This window comes from Hibiscus syriacus, unplaced genomic scaffold (assembly GCF_006381635.1).
Source record: "Hibiscus syriacus cultivar Baekdansim isolate YM2019G1 unplaced genomic scaffold, ASM638163v2 tig00111273_pilon, whole genome shotgun sequence".
Lineage (NCBI taxonomy): Eukaryota > Viridiplantae > Streptophyta > Magnoliopsida > Malvales > Malvaceae > Hibiscus > Hibiscus syriacus.
This window is the reverse complement of record NW_024063040.1, coordinates 2550018-2572235: the sequence shown is the minus strand read 5'-3', so window position 1 is coordinate 2572235 and position 22218 is coordinate 2550018. Positions and strand designations below refer to the sequence as shown.

The following is a 22218-nucleotide window of genomic DNA, read 5'->3' as shown; positions in this document are numbered from 1 at the left end:
AACATAGTCAGCTACGGGCTTGAACTTTTTCTCTCTGGTTTTGAGTTTGGGTAAAGTTCCTGAATTGAGAAGATCTGAGTATTTGGATAAAAGGGTTTGTTCTTCAAGCTCTGACCACTTCTTTCGTTTCATTTTCACAGGATAAATATCATGGAAGGGTTTTTGATTTTGGTTTGAAAATTGTCTGAACAAAGGCTTGAACTTCGCAGGTTGTCTGAAAAAAGGCCAAGAGACGGAACTCGGAAGTTGTTTTGAGAAATTTGGGATTGATTTTGATTTTCCTGTTTTTTTTAATTACAAATCTAATAACTTAATTTCACTCATTTTCTTTTTCACTTGTCATACTTTTAATTTTTTTTAATTTAATTATTAAATTTTATACATTGAATTTTTTGCACTCAACTGTTTCTCCTTAACTCTGTCATGATATATTACTTTTATTAAATTCATAATTAATTAATATTATTCATTATTTATCACCCTCATCCCTGATCTCAAACCCTTCTGCCGCATCTCAAAAATGATTGTTACTGAAAATTTCCTTGTTTCTTTTTTATTTTTCAATGATAATAAGTCCACACTCTCATTTTCATCGCATTTGAGATTATTGAAACTAAAGCTTAAAGATAATATGGTGACTGAGGTCCTTGTAGACGCATCACCATTGCCTCACTTCCACTGCCACTATCATTTGTTGAAGCTTTTGAAAAGCTTGTATGAAAAATGTAAAACTCTTTTATTATAAATTGTTATTTCTATAGTGAAATTTATTTAACGAAAAAAAAGGGATGGTGTTTTTTTAATTAATTGATTTGTTTTCGGTAGGATAACAGTAAACAAAGGTTAATATTGAGACAAAATTAGTATATGATGTAGGGGTGAGTAAAATTCGACTCGAAAAATCGATTTTTTCGATTGAATTGACTTCGAGTTATAATTTCATAAACTTCACTCGACTAGAAAAAATTTTAAGTTCAAATCGAGTTGTAAAATGCAACTCGAATAACTCAAAATTTTAGTAATTAGTAGATTTATTTTCAAGTTTGAGTCGAACCCTTAGACTTTTTATTATATATGTATAGCACATGTGAAAAAATATAAAGAAACATATTTTTATTGTATATATGATTATAAAAAATCACTTAAATTGGAATAAAAAATACTATATTATTATAAATATTCAAGATTAAATTTAAACAAAAAATCGAAAAAACAACTCGATTCGACTCGAAAAAAATTTAAGTCAACTCATAGTTGTAAAATAAGATTTATCAACTCGAATAACTCAAAAAAATTTACTCTACTCGATCGAATGTTCACCCTAATTTTATCATTAATCATCGATGAAAGTGGTCGACAAGTCATAACAGTGACTGACGTAATACTTAGAATCTGTTCATTAAACAGAGAAATTGATAGAGGAGAAAGAAGAAGAAACGAGGAAAGAGCACAAAATTGAAAGATTTTTTTTATTTAGATCAAACTAACGTTATTTTAGTACATACTTGATTTTTATAAGATTCAAAATTACTTCATCTTGATATTGATTATCACATCATATTATTGTTAAAAAATTAATGATTGGTTGTCCCTTGTTCCCATATGTAATGAGATAAGGGGAGGTAAGATAGTAAACTGATCCCAACACTAGGTTGAGAGCAACTTCCGTAGGAGACCTCCAAATTATAAAATGTCCTCCATAGGACTCGATCTCACGACCTCAAGATTAAAAACCTTGTGCTCTGCCAACTGAGCTAGATGATCATTTCATTAACGATTGAATGATTAAAAAAATTAATATATAAAATAGTGATTAGATTAAATAAAATAAAAGAGAAATTAAAGTTCTATGAGTAAATTTATAATTTACTCTTTTTAGTGTAAAATTTTAATTTTTTAAAAGTAAATAAACCACTAAAAATAATAAAATAATGGGTTTGGCATTCGCCAACAATAAACCTGAGGTGGCAAATAGAGACAAGACAATTTTTTAAAAGATTACATTTTACCATTTCCTTATCTCTTTTGCTATCTACAACTCCAAAAACACCCCATCAATGACCCGACTGCAATGGAATCTGATCAGCATAGAGATTTGAAACCCAGATTCAAAATCAATCTCAAAGATTGAAGCTTTTTCCAGCTATTCTAATTGGATCCCAAAAACTATGTCTTGTACCTCAGTTTCTTCTTTTACTACTTCTCTCTTTGTCCCTTCAAAAAATTCATCTTTGTCAAATCACAAGCGCAGACTCATCCAATGTTCTCTTGGTGGTGCTCTTTTTTCTATTTAATTTCAACTTTATTGTTCAGCTTTAAGATTTTATATGTTATTTTTTCGTCTGATGTGAGGTTTCCTTTTTTTTTGTTAGTAAGACCAAATCAAAATCTCGGAAGATTAGAAAATTAGGAGGTTAAGCATGAAAACCTCTGTCTAAGCTGGATTGCGTTATTTAGTGTGTTTTAGTTGTGGATTCATGGGACTAATTGGGATGCAACTATGTTTTAAGTGAATGAAGCTCATTTTTCTAGGTTTCTTTGTGGAAAAGTTGCTTCAAAATTATCAATTAGCTAATCTCAAATGTGAGAATTAGCTGTCATTGTTAGACAGGGATGGAGAATTGTGATTAGTTATAATCTATAAGTTTCAGGTCAAGTATTGAGAATGGCTACCTATAGTTAAAAATGTTAAGGGTAGAACTAGGAATGTGTTGAAAATTGAAACCATCGTTAGCTATTATATGGTGAGACCATTACACTATGACAGGAAAATGGCCTGCTTGCAAATGAGAAGAACCGTTGCATTGAAAGGCATTGGGACTCTTCTTTTCTCTTTGTATTCTTCTTGGGGAAAATCGAAAGAAAATACTGGAAATTATGATCTTCTATGTTCTTTATCCATGTCTGTGGTGGTTCTTAATTTTTACTTGTTATACGACAAAACTTGAGTAGCATGTTGTTAACTAATGCTTGATCAGGATTGTGTTGTGTTATCGTGGCATATTCGATTTTGATAACTGATTGAGAGAGTGCAAATAATGTTTTTCGGCTTGAAATTACCTGTAATCTGTCAATATCAGCGTGATATAGTGGTTCCATGCATTTGATCCTTTTCTGTGTGAGCGCAGCATATTTCGCTTAACAAAATCATTAACACCGATATTCTGTTCTATTCTTATCCGTCAACTATTCTCTTTGGTCAGGCCTGACTGCATATTTGAACTATATCTATGTTTTGCTGAAAATTGCTGATTTATAAGTTTTATTTGTAAAATTCTTATTTAGGGACTGTTGTAGAACCGAAGGCTACTACTGCTTCAGAACCCTTGTTACTCAATGCTGTTCGAGGGCAAGATGTTGAAAGACCACCAGTTTGGCTTATGAGGCAAGCAGGGAGGTACATGAAGGCAGGTTTTTAAATCAATTTGGCTCCAAAAGAAATTTTTTTATGTCCTGAATTTGCTTCGGAGATTGCAAACCTCCATTGTAATATGTCTGCTTCATGTTTTTGCTATCTACCCCTCGTTTTCTTTATAAAAAAAGGGAAAAATGTTTTACCTGTTATTTCCTTTGATAATGTAGTAGAATGATTAAAGTAGGCTATATGATATTTCAAAATGAGGGTTCTATAGTGGACAAAGTATACTATAGCCTAATTCCTAGCCACGGTGTTATTTTAAGGAGGCTCAAACTTGCCCGAGAGACCTCTCCAGAAATTGAAAGTAGTATTTTCCAATATTTCTGAATTCTGCCCTATTGTTTGTGTGCATTATTTTCCTCTTCTGCAAATCTTATCTTTGATGCCACCTTTTATATCACTTTTGATATATATATGTTTTCCTCTACACTTTCATATTTATTGTAATTTCAATGCTTGTATCTCCATTTTGCATCTCAAAGAAGTGAACATGCCATTTATATTTGCTTTATTTCCCATTTCCTTTTCAATTATGTTTTACTATGAATGTTTCATGTTGTAGAGCTACCAAATAATCTGTGAAAAATATCCTTCCTTTCGTGAAAGATCAGAAAATGTTGATATTGTTGTTGAGATTTCGCTGCAGCCATGGAATGTGTTCCAACCAGATGGGGTAAGAAAATTTATTTTGTGATCCTTTTTTATTATTTTTCTTGAATGAATATTTCGTATTGCCATTTTATTATTCTTGGTTAAGCCCCCATTCTTCCATATTTTGGGTATGACAAAAAAGCCAACCACCCCCACCCCTCCCACTTCTCGTATTCCTGTTGTTCTTTGCATACGCAAATTATTATCTTATTGAATCATTATGTATTATGATAGGTCATTTTATTCTCTGATATTCTCACTCCTCTCTCTGGGATGAACATACCTTTCGACATTGTCAAAGGTAAAGGTCCGATAATCTTTGACCCTATTGCCACTGCTGCTGATGTTGATCAAGTGACAGAATTCAGTCCCGAGGAGTCAGTTCCATATGTTGGCGAGGCATTGACAATCTTGCAGAAAGAGGTTTATATTGACGTTTCTTGTACTATCATCTTAAATTGAATTTCTTATGTTTCTCTTGATTTCAGGGCGGTTTACTATAGGAAAAAAATTGATGTCACATTGCATTCTACATAATAGAATTAAACAATCAATTTTAATTAATTGGAGAAGTTGGTTAACCTTAAAGTTACCAAACAGAAGGGTTAGCCATTAGGCCTGTCTGCAATATTATTTTACTTCAATGATAACTAATTGAGTACAAGTAACTTTTTTCATGTGATAGTGAGAGAAGCTCCAGCTTCTCTCTAACCTAAGTGTTTCAAATTTCAAATTTCCACGAGCCCAGGCGCGTTTGATTATTATTCTCTTCTCCGATACCAGTCGTCAGCCGCCGCACGCCGCCGTTGTCAGCCGTCCGCCGCCACACTCCGACCACCGTTTGACGCCGATTTTTTCCTGAGAAGATCGCCGGTTATCTGTGATATCAAATCTGGCCTTAGATTTGCGTTTGAGACTTTCAATCAACGCAGATCTTCAAGAAGCCCACTGCCATTTTTCGCCGCTTTCCGCCGCCTGTGCACACCATCGTTTCTCCACCAGAATCAGCGTCGTCTTGCGTCCAGAACCCTCCTACCCTGTGTCGAGAATCGTTTTTTATTATCCTTTATTTTCCAGAAATCTAGTTCGGCTAGGAAAACCCCTTTCCTCCAACTTTCTGTTCATTTCCAGATTTCTCCATGGAGCCCCAACCCCCGTCTCAGCCCAGACGAACTAGAGATGCATCAGGAGCGGCAGGTGAAACTTCTGGGAGCAACAGCAGTTATGGTTTCTCCTATTACGGTAAGGAAAAATGTGGGAGGGAAATTGAAAAGGAGAGGACTAAGCTTCGGAAACGGAACAGGCGTGCTTTCACCAGACGTTTGCTGGCCGGTTTGAGGCAATATGGTGATTTCTCTCTTCCCGTGCGTTCTGATATGAACGCTGTTCTGGCAGCCTTGGCCCGGGAGGTTGGTTGGACAGTTGAGTCCGACGGCACTACCTACAGGCACTGTCCTTCCCACCATAATCAGCAAAACTTAAGAGAAATTTATGCGAGGTCGGGTGAACGTCCTCTATCAACCAATTCCTTGGAAAAATGCGCTGTTAAAGGAACATTAGACTGTCAACCTCCTGTGGTTAGGATTGATGACAGTGGTATGTCTTCTTCGCAAGGTGAGAATTATAGGATGGAGAAGCTTTCTTTAGTGGAGGCAACACCCGTTCTTTCTGCTGCTGAAGTGGATCACCATGAAATCAAGAAGGGGTATTCCAACGAAAAATCTTCTGAAGTAGCGAGACGGAGAAGAAACGGATTTCAAAACAGGCAGAAAGAAGGTCATATAAACGGTAGGAATGGGTATAGTAATGGATGTGTCTCGTTATTCATTGAGAACCTTCCGGAGAAGATGCATTGGAAGAGACTTGGATATATATTTGGTACACACGGTCGAGTTATGGATGCCTTCATTCCTAAAAAAGGAATTTGAATGGGGTTCGCTTTGGTTTTGTTCGCTATGCTACAATTGAAGAAGCAAGGAGAGCGATCTCAAATATGAATGGCTCTCGTATCGATGGCAGCAAAATTGGTGTTTTTTCGTTAAATTCAAACCTCGACATTCCTATTGGAGGAAGTCCTCGACAAGTGTTCTTCGTAAGTCCGGGTTGGAAGATGATTCGAGGAAGAATCTTTATAAAGTTGAAGGTGTTATAGATAAAGAAAAACTTCAGGTGTTGAACAATTGTCTAGTGGGGTGGTGCAAGGACTTTGTCAAAATTGGTCATCTCGCTAGACAAATGCAAGCGAAGGGCCTCACTGGCTTCACCTTAATGAGAGCTACTGGTAATGCGATTTTAATGATTTTCGAAGACAATGCTTCATTAAGAAGTGTGGAGAACGATAAATCAAAGATTTTCGCAGAGTGGTTCTCCATAGTCGAAGCTTGGTCAGAAAGTTTGGTAATGGAGTGTCGTCGAGTATGGTTAGTTTGCGAGGGTGTTCCTTTTCACGCATGGAATTGGGATACTTTCAAGAACATTGCTGAGAAGTGGGGTTTATTACTAGCTATCGACGAAAGTTGTCATTCTCCATCAACCTTTGATCGGGCAAAAATTCAAGTCCTCACAAAGGCTGATTCGAGAATTGATGCGTTGGTGGAATTGAAGGTTGGTGACAACTTCTTCAAGGTCATGGTGCATGAGATAGAGCTTTCATTCAAACCAAACTCTTGGGCTCCTGAAGAAGACGAGTCTCATTAATCTTGTCTCTTCAATTGTGGTTTTGTTTTAGTCTTTACGATTGTAGGTGTTGCTTTTAATTTGTATCATGTTCTGTTGCGATGTTTTATTCCTACTGCTGGTAGTGTAATTAGGAGTAAGGTGATTAGACTGTGGCTTTGGATGAGGTCATTTGAAGTTAAGGTCTTTGTTGTAAAGGTGTACATCACCATGTGAGGTTACTCCGTGGTGTCTTTTGTATCGGGTAATATTATCAATAAAATTTGAGGTACTCTTTTCTTCCTTCCAATGTTCGTTAACATACTTTTAGTATGTGAACGAATACGAAGGGAGTTTTTAATGAGACCTCCAACTTCTATCAAAAAAAAACTAATTGAGTACAAAATAGTTAACGCCTAACCGTTTTGCAATCCGTTGCATCACCCTCCTATGGTCTGAAGTATGTTATCTGGATTTTGCTATCCCTTTGTAATACCATTTTATACAAGGACGTTGTATGATTCTCTTACCTACTTAATGTTGTATTTCAGTAAATTTAATAGTGCGTAGACTCACCCCTTTTCCTCCTTTTGCCAGGTAGATAATAAAGCTGCAGTTTTGGGTTTTGTTGGCGCTCCGTTCACTCTAGCATCATATGTGGTCGAAGGTGGTTCATCGAAGAACTTCACTAAAATAAAAAGATTGGCCTTCTCTCAACCCAAGGTAGTTCTCTTTCTCTAGCATCTCAGACCGACTAGAGTGAAGTTTGTCCTCTTTTTTTCCTCCTTTGTGTTGTGTTAAATAGCTACATAAGAGTTTTCTGTTTGCTACATCAAATTTTAATAGCCAGCAAACAATTTTATTACCTCAGGTAAAAGTGACATCTTTTTCCGCCTACAGGTACTTCATTCCTTGCTTCAGAAATTCGCAACCTCCATGACAAAGTACATACGGTATCAAGCTGACAATGGAGCTCAAGCTGTTCAGATATTTGACTCTTGGGCAACGGAGCTAAGTCCGGTGGATTTTGAGGAGTTCAGTCTGCCATATTTGAAGCAAATTGTAGATGCTGTAAAACAAACCCATCCGGATCTTCCTCTAATCCTTTATGCAAGTGGATCCGGGGGATTGCTAGAAAGGCTAGCTTTAACCGGTGTTGATGTAGTTAGCTTAGATTGGACTGTTGACATGGCTGAAGGTAGAAGGCGACTCGGACATGATATTGCCGTCCAGGGAAACGTTGATCCTGGAGTACTCTTTGGTTCAAAGGAGTTCATCACTAATCGGATACATGATACCGTGAGAAAAGCTGGTAAAGGGAAACATATATTGAATCTTGGTCATGGGATTAAAGTAGGTACACCCGAAGAAAATGTTGCCCATTTCTTTGAGGTTGCTAAAGCAATCAGGTACTAAAAACAATACTTGGATTGACTAATTTCCTACAAAGTTTATGCATCTTCAGGTTACTTTTTTCCGGAACTTGATTGTTCCATTCGTATTTATATTGTTCCCTGAAATTCTCGACAGCTTCGGTTCCTAACTTGTTTTTATCTTACTCGAAGTGGAGTGTGAGTCATTATCATGATGCAAGTTTGTATCTGAAACGGACTTGTTTAAATTTTCAAGTTTTTCATATATCTAGAGGGTCTTTGGAGGATCGTATTCGTATATATATTAAATGTGTCAGACATAAATATCTCAAGAAAAACGAGAGCCGGAAGTAGCATAACTTGCGGTATAGATAATATTCCTTACATGTTAAGCTTTTATAAAAAGGCCATGATAATAATAATATATAAATCTGCTGCAGGGAATCTCAATCTTTGATCCCATCCAATTGCAGAGTGCTAAAAACAAACAAAATCTGATGATCAGATTGATAACAGCTTTTAACTTCTTTACGTCTTAAAATGATGAATCCAATTGAGCTGTTTTTTTAAGATAAAAGATGCCAAAAAGTTGAAGATTCCAGATTCAGCTTATAAAAGCCATTGTCACAAATAGAATCTGACCCTTGGTTTATCATTTGGGTTTAGCCTAAAATTTATAAATTATAGGTTGTTTACCTACTGGTTTGTTTGCTTGTAATGAAGTGTCCAAATTATGATTTTTTAAGGCTTGAAAGTCCTATCATAATATAATTAAAAATGGTTGGCAACTTTCACTAAATTCCCAGCCAGAATTATATATTGTCAGACCTTCCAATCACCAATTCCACTGGTATATATTCAAATGCCACCTTGTCGACAAGATTGGTGAGGTCTACCTGTACAAATCCTGCACATCCAGGGGATTTTTTTAAGCACACAGGCAAACACCAGACTCACTGCAAAACTACACATCTTGAATCAATTAAGAATCTTCAACTTGGTTGTGTTTTAAAATTCTGTTAAAAAGAGTTTGTTCCAAATTGCATTTGCATGACCTTTTATTTATCTCCTATTATTTGAGAAGGGAAGAAAAGAAGAAATGCTGAGGAAAGAAGCCAAGCAATCATGATGGTTCAGCCCTTGACAACAATGGGACCAACAAGGATGTTATCATTACCAACCCCATAACCACACAAAAATATTGCCTACATTTTTCAACTGTAAGATGTGGGTCCATGCAAATTGCTAGAACATTCAGCCTTGTCTTGATGAAACCAATAATAAAGTCCAATCAAGACTCGAATGGTTTCCTTTTTGTCCACCAGTTCATGTTTCATGACGTCATCTGTGAACTAGTGGTCCGCAATGGCAAACCAGTTTTTGGAGACCCCAGGAGTCTGCTTTGTAGGATCAGTAATGTAGCTCAACAATAGTTCCAATTTTTATTAATGAAGAGAAAAAAAGTATGGTTTTTGAAAAGAAAAGGAAAACCATTTCATTTATTTTGGCAATAGTTCCAATTTTTATTAATGTAAAGAAAAATTTGTATGTTTTTTGAAAAGAAAAGGGAAACCTGCCATTTCAGAAAAAAGAAAAAGGTGAAATTTTGTTTTCGTTCTTAGAAGGATAACAAAAATATGGGTTCAAGTTGTTTATTTTCCTTTTATACTAAGCAAAGAGTATTAATATTTTGAGTGAACTTTGAAGCAAAAAATATAAGATTTGAAGCATATTCTAACAGTGAATTCCCAAAGTAGCCTTTTTATCAACCCCCCCCCCCCCACTGCAGCTGCAAAGCTTGCATTTTCACTGCAGCAGAAAAGCCAGGCTTTTCTCCTAACCCATACCTTACATATATTGGCCTTTTTTCATATAGTTCAAAACTAGGAACCCCCAATTATTACATTCATTGTGTTTGTACTGGCAATATTTGTGTCTTTCATCTCTATCTCTCATCCCCCGCCACCACCTCCTCATCAAAAGGCCAGCTTCCTCTCACAGATCAGTTTATCTCCTTTTCTTTTTCATTCACAAGTAAGTGTAGGTTCCTTCTTCCTAAATTTCATTGCTTTCTCTTTCCTTCTTCCTAAATTTCATTGATTTCTCTTTCCTTCTCTTTTGTGGTAAAGTTTTCTTCGTTGAATCACGTTCTTTCAATGAAGCTGGTGGATTTTTAAATGTTTCTTTCTGTTTCCCCCTTCTAAATCTTAGCTAACATGAATTTAATGCTCACCTTTAAATGTTGTCAAGAAATAATGTCATCTTCTCTGATTTGTTTGCCTTGCCTTGCCTTTGTTCTTACCTGTTATTTATTTATCTGAATATATAAAACCTTTAATTATGTTGATGAAGTATTGTGTTAGGTTTAAGGGTTTGGTTCCATATCTTCAAAACACCCTTTATTAGCTATTTTTTCCAGTTTCCAAAAGAGAAATTACTTCACAATCTTGGTTTTCTGAAACTAGGATAACTGGTCAAAGACTAGCTGCTAGTTTCTTTTACATCAGCCTTGTTCTGCCATATGATCCATGATTTATGAGTCCATGTGGCCTATATCGTCATCTGCTATGAATTATATTGGCTGTGGCTGTTATTTAAGCGATTTGGCTCTCTCCATTATTTATATTCACCGTAATTGATCATGATAACACTCATTATGTTTGCAATTGCGGTAAAGTCATCTAAAAAACAGCTAATCTAATTGATAGTCGTTTAGTCATTTAACTTGTTATTGTGTTCATCGCCTTAAACACTAGGCCTACAAATAAATGCAATCCTACTCTGGACTCAAAGCTGAACATCTATGACTGAAATGTGAAATTTTCGTCCAACATATCCTGTTCGATGGCTAATGTGGTATCACTGGTTACCATAAAATAGTTGAGAAATTTGATGCATCATTGAATTCTTTTTCTTCGTCTTTGTTGTTCTAATATTTGTAGCGATTTTTCTATTCAATTCTCTACTTGAAGCATGAATTCAGAATAAATATGTGTATGTAATGCTTTCCGGCTGATTGAATAATTGTGGACATACCTCTTTATTGTGTATTTCAGAGAGCATCCAGACAGGACCAGGAAATGCAGAAAAAATGTGTTTGCATGCTGTGAACTCTTGATCCGAAGCACATAAGTTTGTATCCGGTTCTGCATTACCTGTATTCGTTCTTGATGATGTCGGATTCCCAACAGACTGCAGATCCATTCCCTGTGTCCAAATTCTTAGTAGAGTTGAAAGCGAAATCTCTGTTATGTTAACAGATGACCTTGTTGAAGACGGTTGAGCTCACCTTTAGCCGCTCCTGCTCTTTAGATGATAGTATATATATATATATATTTAATTACAGCAGGAGATAAAACTTTATTGGAGTATGTTAAGATTTGAACTTTAGAATGGAAAATAAGGGGAAGGTTCTGGTGCAAAAGTATGAGTTCGGAAAATTGTTGGGGAAAGGGAACTTTGCCAAAGTTTACCATGCTAGGAACATCGAAACCAGCCAGAGTGTGGCTGTTAAGGTCATCGAGAAGGAGAAGGTTTTGAAAGTGGGGATGATCGATAAAACGAAGAGGGAGATATCCGGTATGAGCCTGGTTAAGCACCCGAATATCTTGGAGCTTTATGAGGTGTTGGCTAGCAAGAGCAAGATTTACTTTGTTATGGAATATGCCAGAGGTGGTGAACTCTTCAACCAGTTATCTAAAGGGAAGTTGAGAGAAGACATGGCAAGGAAGTATTTTCCAACAACTGATCAGTGCAGTTGATTTTTGCCACAGTCGAGGTGTTTATCATCGGGATTTGAAGCCAGAAAACTTACTCCTGGATGAAAATGGAATTCTTAAAGTATCGGATTTCGGTTTGAGCACCCTCGCCGTGTGTAAGCATGACGATGGGTTACTCCACACAACTTGTGGAACCCCGGCCTATGTAGCTCCTTAAGTAATAAACAGAAAGGGTTATGATGGAGCCAAAGCCGATATCTGGTCTTATGGGGTGATTTTCTATGTTATACTGGCCAGTTATCTGCCGTTTCATGATACGAATCTAATCGCAATCTACCGGAAAATAAGCAAGGCAGAATACAAATTTCCAAATTGGTTTTCACCTGAAGTGACCAAGCTGCTGTCAAGAATCCTCAATCCGAATCCCAAAGCTCGGATTTCAATCGCAAAAATAATAACAAATCCGTGGTTCAGAAAGGGATTTAACTCGAAATCAGTTCATAATAAAGTTGAGAAGGCATTGGTTCCTTTCGAGGTTGGTGCAGTTTTTAGTTCTGAGACTAACTACAATGCATATGAAGCAAAGAAAGACATGGCTAAGCACTAATTTGAATGCCTTCGACATCATTTCTTTATCGAGCGGATTCGATCTGTCCGGATTATTTGTAGAAAATGATGAGAAGAAGGAAGTGCAATTCACTTGAACGCATACGTTCTCTTCCATAACATCAAAACTAGAGGACATTGCCCAGAACTTGAAGTCGAATTTTCGAGGTGTTCTTGATGAATTGATTCATGGTTTATAAAGCTAGAGACATCTTCCACATTCAGATCCAAGCCAATTCCATTTGAGGTTACACGACTCTCTTGAGAACACAGATTTTCGGTGTTTTCTTTGCATTTCGGATTGGTATCAGAGAATTCATTGATAGCAATGCAAATATCAGTGTTGAGATCAAGAGGAAGACAGACAGGATGTACTTCGGTAACTTGAGATACCTCCTCTTCTCCACTGAACTGCAATCCGTGACTAGATTCTTTTCTTTTTAAGGGTTTAGAATTGTGGGTATAGATTTTTGTTCCATAAATAAAACGAAACCAAAAACCAAAAAAAAAAAAAATTATGCATTTTATATTTACCGGAAAGAGGGATAAAAGGCATAAATGAGGCTGCCAACACAATTATCAGTCGTAATTTACAAAGTAAAAAATAAACAAGCAATGTTTAAAGAAGATTATTTTACCAATAATTAAAATAAACCCCCCAAAGAAAAAGGCATAAAAATTTACCTTCAGAGCAAAGGTCAGAATTAAGATCTATCATTTTGATTCTCTTGGGTGAAATTTCATGTCTTTCCTTCAAATCATCAATGCTCCTCTTCACTCGCACCACCTACGAAATACAATCCAAAACCAAGAAAGTTAAAAAAAAACACTTTGAAGGAATAATTAAAGGAAGAAGAAGCTAACGTGGGAACCGGATTCAGGCAACAATACCAAGCCCTTGGCAGGATCAGCTTCATCTTCCATTTCAAATTTCAAAACTTGGAAATGGGGGTTGAAAGAGAAAGAAAGAAAGTAGAAAATCTCTGAAATAGAAGTTTTGCTGGAAAGGGTATTTGAAAACTTTGAATTCTAAAAGTTGAGGGATGGATTTGAACTTGCAGGAAAGAAATAAACAAAAGGAAGAGCGGGCTTTTTTCTTCTCCTTCTTTTTTTCTTTTAGGGGATTTTATATTTGCAAATGTGTTACGTGGGATTTTATATTGGATAAAATGTATTTTATCATTCAACTATCACTTTTGTTTTGATTTGGTCATTCAATTATTATTTTTTTAAAATCATATCTAAAATTATGTGTTATCTTTGCTACCTGCCTCAAAAAATTAATAAGGGATATCACATAATAATTGAAAAAAATAAAAATTTATTACACTAGTAATTATGTTTATTTTTTAATGACAGTTGATCATTAGGTGTAATTTTAAAAGAAAAAGAATTAGCTGACCGAAACAAAATAAAAATGATAGTTGGATGTCTATACATATGTAGTTTACTCTTTTATATTTGTAAAAGGAAATATAATTTACAATTGAATACTCTAAATTAATTCTATAGGTTTAAACACAATATTAATTACTTATATAATCCAGAGGAGAGAAGAAAAAAACAGTTTTTTATGCTTCTTTTTCTTGGAATATCTCCTGCAACATCCAACATCTGTGGAGCTGTGAGAAAGCAGTTTCTTTGTTAACCCTATCCAAACAAAAATGGGTGCACCTTGACCCGAACCCTGAACCCACTTTACTACTCTTCAACAGATAACAAAGTGAACCAGCAGCTCCAGTGCCCTGAACCACTATTCCCCATACCCTCGAATCCGAGACCTTCTCGTGTTGCTCTATTTGTTCGACGAAAATCAATCCATCGAGCATTGGACTCTCTCTTTTCTCCCACTTTTGTTTAACCAGAGCCCACTTATCTTCCTCCGCCTTCTCTGTCCTCATTTTCGTGGTGTTATTCTTTACGTCCGAGAAGACGTGGACCAAGAGGGGAGATTCCGGCAACTTCTTCACGATCTGCGCACCGAATCTCTCATCCACTCGTCGTCGTCTATTTCTCTTACAACAAGTCGTCGTGCTTCTTCTTTTCTTGTTTCGCCAATGGTTGAAGACTTGTAACCTTAGACGAAGACGGCTACATCTTGGATTTTATTGGTTTCGAGTTCGATGACGGTTGTGGATTTGACACCATGAAACGACGTGGACGGACGTTTGGTTTGTGGAAGTTGAAACGATTGAAAGAACCATGACGCTTTAGGTAAGCGTCTCCGCCGCAACAAACACCGCCCGCCACCGCCGTTATTATTTTTCTGTCCCCCTCTGTAAATTGATTTACGATGCCCGAGAAATTGAAGAATAAGAAGAATAAGGGATTTTAAGGATCGATAAATGTTTATCTTCAACCTTGGCGTTTTTTTTGAAAAATACCAGTGATCGGTATATTTATTGATCTAACACCAGTCAGACTATATTTCTCGATCTAACACCTTTTGCAGTAAAGCATATCTCTGCATCGCGCTATATGCTAATTTAGCGTCACGTGAGGTAAGACGCGCCCCCTGAACCGCGCTATATGATGACATGGAATACACGTAGTATAGCGCGGCCCCTGGAGCGCTCCTTACGCCACGTAGGGTATAGCGCGGGTCAAGGGCCGCGCCTTACCTTTAATTCTCTGACATAATTATATATAGCACGGAGCAGGGGCCGCGTCATACCTTTAACTGATATAATTATATAAGGCGCGATGCAGGTACCGCATCTTGTATAATTATAATAACTTTTCTCGGCTATAAATACCCTTCTCCCCCGGTTAAGTTCATCACATCTCCTCACATCTCTCCTCTCAACTTATAAATTAATACAACTATTCCGTCAACGAGCCAATAATTTTGACAATTGTCTCATATTTGATTCAGAAGTTCGTGCGATTTTTCGTTATAAGATAATTTTGTGATAATTTTTTTATTATACTTATTGTTTATTATGATTATTTGAAAAAATATTATACTAATTGTTGTCAATTAATTTCTGTGTTTGTAAAATTAGAAAGCGAGAATATATGTCGAAATAGTTTTGCGGTACAGGTAATAATATAAAATTATATTATTTAAATTATTTACGTTTATGTGTAAAAAATTTATTCAGTTATATTTTCGTTCATATATTATTTATTTAATCAACATTGTTTCAGTTGTTTTTTTTAGATATAATATTACCACTCTTTTAAACTCAAAGAATTGCACGACTTTCAGCTATTGTTTATTATGATGGTGAAATTCGAGAAGATGCAATCGGCGTTGTTTTCATATCAAGTGAGCGTGTTAAAATATCATTGAAGAGAAACATAACTCTTGAGGAGTTGATAACGAAGATTTCGAGGAAGATTCATGTTGGAAGTAGTAGAAGAATGTCGTCGTTGTAGTACAAATTTCCAGCATCATTGTTGCCATTAACTTATACAGCGTTCGAACTTTTGAACAATGATGATTTTGAAATGATGGTTGAAGCTCAAAGTAATTATTCAGATGCTGATATTGAGATGTATGCAAATTTTATTTAAGTGCGTGCCGTTTGGGGTCAATCATTAAGCTCCCACTATGGGCTGGCTGAACAAGTTGATCAAGTTGACAGCCCGACAACAGTAATGTGTAATTATTTTAATGCCATAATGGGGAGACATTCATCCGCAACTCCTTACGATATGTACCGAGGTGGGTCGACGAACAATCCGTATGGCAACATCGCGTCCAGTTCAAAGGGAAGGCATTCATCTGCAAATCCGTTTGACCTTAATATGAATATGTCATCGACGCAACCATCTGTGCAGTTTCCATTTGACACGATGGCTTCAAGCTCCAGGGGAAGGCATTCGACTGCGAGCTTTTTCGATCTCAATGTCGATATGCCTTCTAGTTCAAGGGGAAGGCGTGCAAGTAGTAGGTTCTTCAACCTAAATATGGAGTGCATGGAGGAATCATCATCTCTACCAGAAGAACCGCTTCGTGAGCCTGGTGTGGATGGTGCTGAGACTGGACTATTCATTCACCCAAAATCATCGCAATTCAACTCTGATGGTGATGAAGTTCCAGGAAATGTGGCACAAACTAACCCTCATGCACACATGTATGAAGTTGATTATGGTGCAATGTACGGGCCAGAATTTACGGATATGCCTCATCTCGGTGACTATGGATATTACCCATCAATAAATAATGGTGAGTTATCTTTAGGCATGGAGTTTTCAAGCAAAGAAGAAGCGGTGATGGCTATAAAAAATTACAATATTCGTAATTCTGTTCAGTCCAGAGTCAACCGATCCACGACCAAAAAATATGTATGCTACTGTGTTCGATGCGAAAACGGATGCAATTGTATGGTTTGCATATCAAAAATGAAGAGGAAAAACAACATATGGGAACTAACAGTATACAATGGTCCTCACACATGTTGTGCTGGAGGGGTCAACCAAGATCATCCCAACTTGGACTCTGAAATGATATGCCAAGCCATCATGCCCATGGTAAAAACAAGCTCTCATATAGATGTTGCAGTGTTGATTTAAGTTATACAATCGCAGTATGGGTACACTGTCTCCTATAAAAAAAGCTTGGTTGGCAAAACAAAATGCCATTGTCAAACTTCATGGCGAATGGGATGCATCTTACAACGAACTTCCAGGTTGGTTTAGTCTAGTGTGGACGTTGAATCCTGGGATAATTGTGGACTTCGAAACCTCCTATGGATACCATAATGACTGAGTTCTTCGAGATCGATGACAATTCTACCGGGTTTTTTGGAGTTACCCACAATGCGTTAATGTTTTCAAATACTGCAAACCTGTGGTCCAGATCGACGGGACTTTCTTGTATGGAAAATACAAGCAAGTTTTATTATTGGTAGTTGTCCAAGATTGCAATCGCAACATTCCTCCAGTTGCTTTTGCTCTTGTCGAAGGAGAAGACACAGATTCTTGAGCTTTTTTCCTCCTAAATTTACGTGCACATGTTATCACGAGGGAAAACATCTGTGTCATTTCAGATCGCGGAGCTGGGATCAAAGCAGCAATGGAGTCTTTGGGTCTAATGTGGCAACCACCCTTTGTCCAACATAGGTATTGTCTCTGACACATTGTTGAGAACTACCATGGAAGGTACAAGAAGAATTATGAGCGTCAATTAATTGTGCGCATGGGTAAGTGAAACTGATGCAGTTTGTTTTCTTTCGATCGTTTTAATTTTGTAAAGAAAGCAAGTTAGTAAGTTATACATTTTTTGATCAGGTTACGAACTACTTCCTCGAACGTTTGAATCAAATTTATGGGTGAAGAACGAGGAATGATATGATTATATCAGCCTCATCCATAAAGAAATGTGGACGAACACATATGATGGTGGATATCGATATGGACACATGACGACCAACTTGACAGAGGCAATCAATTCAACCTTAAAGGGTGCACGTCACTTACAAGTAGCGGCTTTGGTAAAAACTACATATTTTCGTTTGGGGCACTTTTTGCGAAGCTCAGGGGACAAAGTCAAACCTGGATGCAAGGCGGTCATGTCTATCACCCTAGATTAGTTGCAGATCTACAGAAAAAATTTCTACATCAAATAGAATGTATGTAACAAGCTTCTCTAGAAGGCATGAAATGTTTCATGTCACAGAGTTGCTGCGACCTCTTCAATGGATTGAAGTTGTGTTGTTAAGAGTAAATCTAAGGGACAGAACGTGCGACTGCGGGTTTTTTCAAGCTCTGAAGTATCCATGCTCTCATGTGATAGCAGCTTGCTCACATACATGTCAAGACTATAACCATTTTGTGGATCCCATAAACCTACTATCTGAAGTTTTTAAGGCATAAGAATTTGAGTTTGCCCCATAGGTAATGATAAAGACCCTGATGAGGTTCAAGATTGGCTTCCGATTATACCAAATCCGAGTTTATTGAGTGAGTGTGGTCGTCCAAAATCCAATCGAATTCATTGCGATATGGATATTCGAGAAATATCTAGACAAGACAGAATATGTGGGCATTGTAGAAACCCAGAACACACTAGAAAACACATGTCCACTTCTGTTGCCATAAAGTAACAATGATGAGGAAATGATGTATTTGTTTATCAAATAATAATTCTTGTACTTTAATTTGCATTTACTTCAAGTTAATGTCATTCGATAATCGCTGATGAAGATTAAAAAAATGATACAATAATATGAGATTAGACGTTTGCGTTATATGTGATTATAATAAAAGAGATAATAAGCGACAAACTTAAGAAAGTTATCGAACACAATCATTAAATTTTATCAAACTAATAACAATTTGGTATTTCAAAATAATTTTAAATACAACAAACTTACAATAAGTATTAAATGGTAAATGATAACCAAATTACAATAACTGATATTAAATGGTAATAAACAAAATTAACTGAAATACATTAAAAAAAGTCCAACAAATTTAACAAAATAAAGTAAGTATTAAATGAGAAATAATAAAAAATTACAATTAAAAAGTCCAATAAACTAAATACAAATATAATAAAAAACAAAATCTATCGATGCATGCGATGCGAATGTGTTCCGCAGGGCGGTGGCTGTCGGTCTCGAGAAGGATTTCTTCGTATCACTGGTTATGACTCCTCGCTATCATCATAATCACCATCGTCGTCGTCTTCCTCCTCCTCCTCCTGAGTAGGTACATTAGGTTGATGAGGAGCTGATGACGATGAAACACCTCCATAGAATAAGGACCCTGGAGGTGTATGACTGACTATCCCACCGGCCTACGAAAACTGGGAAAACTCATAAAACCCAGACATCGCTGAGTGTGAAAACTGTACAAGAGGTGTCTGTGCTGCGGCCATGGGTGATAAGGGTGAACCCGCCAAATATCTAGCATATGAACCCCAAGTCGGATCTGCAAACATAGACCCATAATAGCCTCAATGATGGGTCATTTATGACGGTGACGGTGGCGGCGGTGGGGTCATAAAACCAGGTGAAGGCGACGGTGGCGGCATCTGGTAATGGAAAGGCGGTGGCGGCATCATATATGGCTGCGGTATGTAAGTCGCTGGATACGGTGGCTGTTGTGAAGGTTCTGTTGGTGCAATTAAGGATGAACCGGAAGTACCTGCTCTCCGTCCATGAGTCGGGGGATGATGGTGCTGTGTCGGTGAGCGTCTTTGTCGACGTCGCAGAAAGGTCTGCCCTCGTGCATCCTCGGGAAGCAGAAACGGTTTCCCGTTACTGTTGAACCACTCATAATAACCGTCAGAAACCATCAAGAGGTCATCAAAAATGGGCTCTCTACGGGGAAGGCGTCGATGTCGATCCTCCCACAATACGACCCACTCATGATGCCTCACCAGCCAATCTGTATCTGTCTTGCCGCGTCTATCTGTGCTATGCAACTCGTCCATATTGCGAGGTGCTTCCGGAATTGGTTGGAAACAACCAAATTGTCGGAGCACGCGATCAGTGGAGTGCCACTCGACGATCGCATAACAGATCAAGGGAACCATCACCATCCAAACATTTGATGGGCCCCTCGACTCAGGTGGGATCACCGCCCTCACATCATCAGTAGAATATGTCACCCATTCAAACTAAAACAAATATATATAATTTTTATCAAAAGAATAATCTAATTATATAATTATAATCTAAAATCGATTTTTAAACATTAAAATTCATACCAGTGTGCCAGCTTTCTGATCGATTAGCACCCTAATTTTTTTCTAAATCATCAGGTAGCTCTTGATGATTTTTCCTATAAGTAGACCACCTATTCATAGAAAAAAATTATTATACGCTTTATAAAATTATTAATATACAAAATCAGTTTTATAATTACCTTAGGAGTAGTGGAAATACGAATGAGTTCTTCACAACGGGACATAAAAAGGGCAATCGATACCATGCCCAAGACTGTAGCAGCAGGAGACATCTTCCGATAGCATTACGCCTGTAGTCAATGGCTCGACACATCTTCCGACCAGATGAAAGTCGCTCAGTTGTCGCAACCACATGCAGTGAACTTGGTTGCGCGATTTGTCCGGCATCACCAACTCTCCTATCAGCTGCAGTATGCATGCCCGTGCATACATTTTAACTTCATCCTCAGACGCGTCCTCACTCAACTCCCAAAAATTGGCATTTAACCAATTTAACGGTATCCACTACCGTTAAAACTTTCCGGGACGCGTCCTAGATTTTCCCTACACAAAGCAGTCCAGGAACCCTGTACGATCCCTGATATAACATCCCCATCCACCGAAAGCCCCAAGTGCATAGCAACATCCTCAAGTGTAATCGTGTACTCTCCGCACGGAAGATAGAATGTGTAGGTCTCCGGCCTCCACCGCTCTACTAAGGCAGAGATAAGGTCTGGTTCTATCTTACAGTGACCCTGATATCTACCTATGTAACCAAATCCAACCTCTACTAAATACGGCAAGACACGACTAGGTATCACTAACTTAAGGTTCCTAATAAAAGGATCTAATACACGGTTCTTCTCCTAAAAATAAATAATTACAAAAATTAATTCTTAATATAATAATCATGCATTAAATAAATCAACAAATTATTACTAATAATTTAAATTAAATTAAAATGTTAAAATGTTATCGTATCAGCAAAGTGTCGAGATATATGATTTTCATCCAAAAGAAGTAGACCGCCTTCCATTATATATCTGCAAAAAAAATTATATAAGTAAAATATTAAATAAATTAAAATACTTAAATAAATTAAATGCAAAAGATTAAAAATATAATAAAATATACCTTAAACATAGAATATAAGAGTATTTAAGAGAAGTGAAGAGAAATTGAGAGAATTCGGTTTGATGAAAGTGATTGAGGATAGATGTATTTATAGGGAGGATTGGGGTGTGAAGCGTCGGGGTATGGGGGTAATTAAACATATAGCGCGGGGCAGGGGCGCGACTTTTTGACGCGTGGCAGATACACAAGTAAGGTGCGGCCCCTGATCCGCGCTATACCCACGTGTATCACATGTCAGCATATAGCACGGTGCAGGGGGCGCACCTTACCCTACGTAGCGCCAAATCAGCATATAACGCGGTTTAGGGGGCGCGCTTTACTGCTAAGAGTGTTAGAACGAAAAATATAATCCGACCTATGTTAAATCGATAAATATACCAGTCACTGATGATTTTTCGAGAAAAACGCCTTCAACCTTCCAAGAAACCATAAAAGATTAAACATTTATAAACTATGGTGTTTTATTTTATTTAGATTTCTTTACTTATTTTCCGATACAAAACACGTTGTCCGCGAGGAATTGTCGGAGAATCATGGCCGTTGAGGCATAATATAACGGTGGAAAGTGTGGAAAAATGCAACAATTTGTTATGGCGGGAAAAACACGTGGTTGCATGCATAGTGTACGCGCTCACACGCTCGGCTCTTTTTTTATCACTCAACTCTTTTCTAAAATTTTGCAACGTGGGTTTTCCACGTCACCATTAAGTTGTTTGGAAGTTTTTATACATCATATAATGAATTAGTACATAAAACAACCGTTACATATTAGCAAATTGTTTTTAAGTACATCTGATTTTAGGATTTGACATGCAATTATCTTTACCAAATATGCTTTTAAACATTTTCGTATCATAAAAATGTTTTTATATCCCTGCTGTATGTGAAAGAAAAGAGTCAAGCACATGGAGATCACGTGGGCAAAGACATTATCTTTGAGGCCCACATACCACATGATCATGACTAGTCGAAAAAGGTCCGGTTTTTAGCATTGGGATGAGTTTACAATTAAATAATTAATTATAGCTCTCTAAAGTCTCA

At 37.1% G+C, this 22218-nt stretch overlaps 2 protein-coding genes and 1 pseudogene across 3 annotated transcripts; 2 read left to right on the top strand and 1 right to left on the bottom strand.

The window, feature by feature from the left end:
- Positions 1-2035: 2035 nt before the first annotated feature.
- On the top strand, positions 2036-8198 carry LOC120157705 (uroporphyrinogen decarboxylase-like). Of its 2 annotated transcripts, none has more exons than XM_039168763.1 (6): positions 2036-2271; positions 3286-3407; positions 3981-4091; positions 4304-4492; positions 7322-7447; positions 7625-8198. In XM_039168763.1, the coding sequence occupies exons 1-6, from the start codon at positions 2169-2171 to the stop codon at positions 8138-8140; spliced, it is 1167 nt and encodes a 388-aa protein (XP_039024694.1). In that variant the 5' UTR covers positions 2036-2168; the 3' UTR covers positions 8141-8198. The 2 variants fall into 2 exon arrangements, with proteins under 2 accessions (XP_039024694.1, XP_039024693.1); XM_039168762.1 differs by having other exon boundaries at positions 2037-2274.
- A 1695-nt stretch (positions 8199-9893) lies between these two features.
- LOC120157509 lies at positions 9894-12664 on the top strand (annotated as a pseudogene).
- Positions 12665-13993: 1329 nt separating this feature from the next.
- LOC120157652 lies at positions 13994-14323 on the bottom strand. The gene has a single exon (XM_039168723.1). It carries the CDS (start codon positions 14321-14323, stop codon positions 13994-13996), a length of 330 nt encoding a protein of 109 aa, XP_039024654.1.
- Positions 14324-22218: the final 7895 nt, after the last annotated feature.

What these genes read in the sequence shown, in the direction of transcription:
- LOC120157705 (XM_039168762.1), top strand. Translation starts at nt 2,169, where the DNA reads ATGTCTTGTACCTCAGTTTCTTCTTTTACTACTTCTCTCTTTGTCCCT. An exon ending in CATCCAATGTTCTCTTGGTG is followed by an intron (nt 2,275 to 3,285) that starts GTGCTCTTTTTT and finishes ATTCTTATTTAG; the next exon opens with GGACTGTTGTAGAACCGAAG. An exon ending in TGACAATCTTGCAGAAAGAG is followed by an intron (nt 4,493 to 7,321) that starts GTTTATATTGAC and finishes TCCTTTTGCCAG; the next exon opens with GTAGATAATAAAGCTGCAGT.
- LOC120157652 (XM_039168723.1), bottom strand. Translation starts at nt 14,323, where the DNA reads ATGAGGACAGAGAAGGCGGAGGAAGATAAGTGGGCTCTGGTTAAACAA.